Below are 6,204 nucleotides of genomic sequence, written 5' to 3' on the forward strand. Positions count from 1 at the left end.
TGTGTGTGTGTGTGTGTGTGTGTGTGTGTGTGTGTATGTGAGAGACAGACAGACAGACAGACAGACAGACAGAGATATCCAGGCAAAACACTCAAGTGAGTTCCACGGGTCTCGCAGTCTTGCCCAGACCTTGTCCATCTGTCCCTAGGGGCCTTAGTACCTGTTCCTGGTGCGCGGTACTGGGGTTGTAGGGCTCCAGAGTGTCTTCAGTGCAGCCGAGGTACCACTGGTGTCCTCTCTGCTTCCCTCCACCAACAGCCTGCACATCCAGCAAGAAAACTAAGTTATTACACCGCGTTGGAAGCCAGAGTGGCTGGCAGACTGGGCACTGCGCTCCAAAGGTAACCAGAGCATCTTTGTGCACCCCAGCTCCCGGGATGGGTCCCTAATCTTGAAGTTAGACAGGAAAAATCCCATAGGACAAAACCAGGAGTAGAATGGGGGAGTCCTGGAGCCTGGCGGGAAACCTCTTCAGGAGGTTCCGCTCCGCAGCTCCCTAGCACACAGAGGCACTATCCGGAGCCCTCCCAACCCCGACGTGTCCCTTTCCACTTCAAACCAAGACATCCGGCCAAGCGTCGCATCTCCGCGACCCCGAGCTCCACCCTACCCTCAATGAGCTGCTTAGTCAAAAGTCTAAGAGTGGTCAGTCACCCGGATCCTTCCGGGGGGTCCCGGGGAAGCAACACCCAGAGCACAGCGTGGGCACACTGGACCTTGCAGGTGGGGCGAGTTGAGGCCGGGGTAATTACCTGGAGCGGGCAGGCGTGTCGGCTGGGCACCAGAGCATACGCAGGAGCAGCAGCAGCATCAGGCTGCTTACGAGGGCGAACAGCGTGCCCCCCGATCTCATCCTGAGCCACGGGCGCCCTCGCCGCCAAAGCTGCCGGGGCGAAGCGCAGCCCGGGCGGCACCGACTCGCCGCTCCGGTCACCGCCTTCGCCGCCGCCGCCACCGCGGCCGCTGCCACGCACACCCCCAGCGTTCAAAGGCGGTGGCGCGGGCCCGCACTCTGGGGGCTGCCCAGAGCCCAGCCTGCAACAGTGTTGCTGGGCACTGAGCCGAAGAAGCCGCGTCCCGGCTCGCCCGTTTCTTCCAAGCCAGCCCCGGCCGCCGAAGCTGGCGGACGGCTAGCGGATGACGATTCTCCAAGCTCGTCGCTTGTCCTCCCGGAGGCGCTCGGAGCCGCTGCGGGCTCTGGTCGCTGCAGCCGCCGCTGCCTCTGCCTACTGCTGCCGCCGCCGCCACGCGGGGTCACCTGAAGGTTGGGGCATGAGCGCTCAACTCCGCGCTGATTGGGCTCCAACTTTTCAGCTGCTCTCACCTTCGCCGGAGTGTGCGCTTGGCCCCAAGTGACCCACCCAATCACATTGCGACTCTGCTATGTAGCTGAGGCCCTGAGCTAGAACTTGGAGGACTGATGAGAAGAGCAGAAAGGACCCACTTCAAAAAGTTTGCAAACTGGGTTGCTCAGTTGGATCCTCCCACGTGCCTGAAAGCTGCCAGGGACTTGGTAACGTTTGAGTAGACTTTGGCATTGCATGGCACCTTCCCAAGACGTTCTGTGGACAGTTGACACCAAATTACCAAGAGATGTTCAAGGACAATTTGTCCACCCACCTTTGACCAGATTCATCCCTGCTTGCTTTAAAACAACTGTTTTATTGGACATCTTTGTGTCCAGTAATTTGTATTATTGATGAACACGCGATTGTGTGACAGATTGACTGCTTATAAGGGCAGAATTGAGTAGTGGTGACTGCGAGCCTATAGCCCTCAAAACCTGAAGTGTTTACCTTTGTTTACCAAATGTTTTTCAGAAAAACAGATTTGCCTGCTGCCAATGGAGGTGATCTCTGGATTTTAAGTTCTTGCCTAATCCAAAACCTAATTGGAACTATAACGAACACGAGAGTTTCGCCAATAAGAGAAAAATGCACCAACCAATCATAGGCAGCTAACTCATCACACCATGCAAAGTCAGTTACCTAGATGTAGCCAATCAGGTGATCCCTCTACTAAGACTTTGTGCCCGCCCACCAAAAGCTTGCTGCCCACTGATGGGCAGATATCCCCTCTTCCCAGTGCTGCCTAATTCACGAATCCTTCTTTGTTCAAGTAAATCGTTGACATTAATTTGTCTCAAATATTTCTTTTCTCGTAGCTATAGGTTGACATCCAGTTTGTGTGTTGAAACTCTATCCTCCAAGTGTGATTTGATTCAAAGGGTAAATCTCTCAACATGAGGCTGGAGAGATGGCTCACTTGAGTTGGATGAATTAGCTAGGTCAAGGTTCAGTGAGAGGATCTGTGCCAAACAATAAGGTGGAGAGTGATAGAAGACCTTACTCAATACCAGCCTCTGGCTTTTGTTCCTGTACATACATGCACGCACACATGTATGTACAACAGAGAGAGAGAGAGAGAGAGAGAGAGAGAGAGAGAGAGAGAGAGCACAGAGGGCAGGAGTTTCCTTCCTCACTAATTTGTGAGGGGAAGGGACAACCAAAGGCCAACCATGAACTTTACAATGCTGTAACTCTGATCTTGAACTCATCCAGATTTTAAAAAATTCATTGTTGTGTCTTCCACCTAGGCAAGAGTATTTATGAAGAGCTGTAACTGACGAGGACAAAGATGTTTCCTTCAGACCATATTGAGGAATATCTCACTTATTAGGTAAAATCACATTTATTGATCAGAACCTCACCTGATGCAGAACAATGAGCCAATGATGAGATGATATAATCTGGCTTTCCAATTATTCATTTAGAAAACTATCCCAACTCTTTTAGCCTTAAGCTATGCTGTCCAAGCATAGTCCATCATCTGCCCTAGCCCCTAAGGCTAGGCAAGGCTTCCTCTGCTCTCTCTGTAACTCTAGATCCCTGAAGCACATCAACAGAGCATAAACTTCATCATTTGTCAAACAGGTACTTCTTGTGATTATTCATTCTACTTTTGAACAGTTGAGGTTATTCCAAAAGCAACCTTAGTGCTATATCATTGGGGGGGGGGGAAGCTTAATTTAAAATATCTAGAAGAACCAGAGAAGTGGCTCAGTGGGTAAAATGGAATACTGAAACCCAGATTTCAGCACCCACATAGATAGCTAGGCAGCTAGGTCTGCTGCTCAAGCCTGTAATTTTACACAACACTGAGGTGGGGTGGGACTGGGAGAACTCCAGGGCTCACTGCCCAGCCAATCTAACCAGGACTACTGAGAGACCCTATCTCATAAATACCATAGAGAGCAATAGCGAAGATACCCATTGCCATTCTATGCTCCCCCACCCCCAGCCACACATTTAATGATTTCTAGTTCCTGGTGCCAATCTGTATCTCCTGGAAAAACACTTGGTTAAAACCAAATCAGAAATTTGCACATAGTTGATCAGTAAATGGCCAATGAAGTGAAACCACTTTCAAATAAATGTTATTCTCAAAGAGAAGGATTGGGAAGCAGAAAATAAATGTGACTATAGATAATGATTTTCTTCTACAGCTTACCACTGTTGTTAAAATGTCACTAATCAGGAAAGAAGAAAGCGCTATTCTTACACAACTGGACCTTTTTAGGGATTCAGTTACTTATTCCACATAGGAGTAATGTGGCTACTTCCAACAGTGCTAAAATGATGCAGCAAGACGGGTCAGGGATAATGCAGTTGCTCTGAAAGCCTAACAACCTGAGTTTGATCCCTGAACCCATTGGGGAAGGAAAGAGCCAATGCCTAATGGTTGACCTCTGACCTCCATACACAGGAAATGGCACACATGTGTCTATAATTAAGCACACACATCATGTGTATGTGCACACACAAAGAATAACAAAAAAAAAATCCAAATTAAAGAACAAAGGTTAACTAAAGTAAAATGAAGTGGTGATATAATTCTACATAGTTAGCAGTTTATTCTGCTAGGTACAGCAGAATTATCCTTGAGAGCAGCCTGGCTTTGGAAAACATCCTGAGTTGTATTTCCATGCAGACAATTCATACTAACAACAATCTGCAGAAAAGGGAAAGGACATTAGGAATCCACCAGGAAGCTGCAATTTCACCTGATTTACTAAAGTTTAATATTTCAGCCCAGCTGGGCTCAAGGCAACTGCAAGTGACACCCTTTTGCTGGGTTCCCTAAACACCCTTGCTGCAAATGGAGTTGTTTTCTATCATGCCCATGGCTATAGTCAGGGGACTTACAAAAGCCCATTTTAATTGGGAAACCAAGTGTGAATTTGCAATGGGAATTCAGAGCCGAGCCTTAAAATTTGACAGTGGGAACTTTACCTTAAGCCTCATCATTTAAGTCTCGGGTTGGTAAGGTATTAATTAACTTTCTTATCCTTGAGAGACAAGAAACTTACAAAAGCATCATCACAAATACTATTTGTCAGTTGAAAACTGATACCAGAGAAGGTATCAACTTTCTACTTGCAGGTTTGACCCTAAAGATCTCTGCCAGGTAAGATAGATAGGGGATATGGTAAGACTAGGAGTCCAGACCCGAGGTCAACCCTTCGTGCTCACTAGTGTGTGAGCAGACAGAATTCTGCCTGTTCTAGGCAGAGAGTGGGTTTCAGAGGGCATCTTCTGAGAGTTCCAGGTTTTCTGTGTTTCAAGTTTACAAAAGAAGTGCTGTTTTATGGGTCGTTTACACAGTGCTGCCTTCTCCTGCATTTGTTTACCTACTGTATTAATCAGGGTTCTCTAGAAAACCCAATAATCCAGTAGTTGCTCACAAGACTGGACGGCTCAAAGTAGTCTCTAATGCCAGTGAAGGCATGGACTTGCTAGCAAGGTGAGAGCAAGCAGGCAAAGACCAAAACCTTCGCTTTCCCATGTCCTTACATAAGTTGCCAGCAGAATTTGTGGCCCAGATTTGAGGTGAGTTTTGCCAGCATTTCAAATGGTCTAGAATAAAGGTTTGTCCTCCCAACTCAAGATCTCCAATAAAGTCACAATTGCCTACCTCAGAGATACAGATTAGGAGTAGATCTTCCTACTTCATATTAATCAAAAATCCCTCAAATGTGTGCCCTCCATCTTTTTTGGGGGGGTGGTTAGTTAATTCTAGATGTAGTTATTAAGTTCACAAGCAAGGGTAGCCATAACACCTAACATGCATGTTCTGTCTCTTGATAGTAAGTAGTAGGTTTCCAGTCTTTCCTTCTGTCACTGGCTTTTCACATGCCATGTGTGTGTGTGTGTGTGTGTGTGTGTGTGTGTGTGCACAAGCACATGCATGCCTGCACACACGCATGTATATGTTGTACGTATGTGGTGCATGCACACATGTGTTTGAAGGTGGAAGCCCTGCTCTATCACTCTCTGCCATATTTCTTTGAGACAGTTTATGTCACTATACTCTGAGCTAGATTGTTCACCCACCAACAAACCCTAGTGATCCTCCTGTCTTAGTTCCCCACAATACTGGGGTTACAGGCACAGGTGTGGTCACACCCAGCTTTTTTTAAAAATTTATTCTTTTTTTATTGGGTATTTATTTCATTTACATTTCCAATGCTATCCCAAAAGTCCCCCACATGCTCCCCCACCCACTCCCCCACCCACCCACTCCCACTTCTTGCACGCCCAGCTTTTTACCTGAGTGCTGGAGAGCTGAACTCGGGTTCCCAGGCTTGCACAGTAACTCATGTCCCCCACAGAGGTACTGTCCCAGCTCTAATACATTCATTTTGATTCCCCTTTTCTGCCTTCCTATTCTGCCACATCCCAACATTTGCTGCTTATATAATCTTTACTATTCTTTATTCATCTTTCCCTGAATGTTCCTACTTCAAGAAAATGACTTTAAAAAGAAAGATTGCGGCATATATGTATGTATTTTATATAAGAAAGATTGTGGCATATATGTATGTATGTATTATATATATATATATAAAATGTTTGAATAACTGAAAATCTTCCAGAAAGTTAGAAGTGTTTTTATTTGGAGCTTATGGTTTTATATAATAGTAATAAGTGTTATTCAACAACAACAAAAAAGAGGGCTCAAAGAAAACTAGAGATATGTTTGGTTTCTATAGGCATAGATTTCAGGATTCATGAAGATGGTTTCCACGTACAGACTGTTTAAACAATATGTGTATGTTTGTGTGTGTGTGTGTGCATGTGGTATACATATATATATATATATATATATATGTGTGTGTGTGTGTGTGTGTGTGTGTGTGTGTGT

The 6,204-nt window shown here is 46.1% G+C and overlaps 1 protein-coding gene across 1 annotated transcript in view; it reads right to left on the bottom strand.

Annotated features, from left to right (window-relative positions):
* The window catches only part of St8sia6 (ST8 alpha-N-acetyl-neuraminide alpha-2,8-sialyltransferase 6), a 138,274-nt gene extending 136,812 nt beyond the window's left edge, over positions 1–1,462 (bottom strand). Inside the window, exons 1-2 of the mRNA XM_021156593.1 lie at positions 753–1,462; positions 161–259 (exon numbers count right to left, since the gene is read on the bottom strand). Coding sequence (XP_021012252.1) covers positions 161–259; positions 753–853 — 200 coding nt within the window. The 5' untranslated portion in view covers positions 854–1,462. The remainder of the gene's footprint in view (positions 1–160; positions 260–752) is intronic.
* Positions 1,463–6,204: the final 4,742 nt, after the last annotated feature.

The sequence above is a fragment of the Mus caroli genome, chromosome 2, assembly GCF_900094665.2.
Source record: "Mus caroli chromosome 2, CAROLI_EIJ_v1.1, whole genome shotgun sequence".
Lineage (NCBI taxonomy): Eukaryota > Metazoa > Chordata > Mammalia > Rodentia > Muridae > Mus > Mus caroli.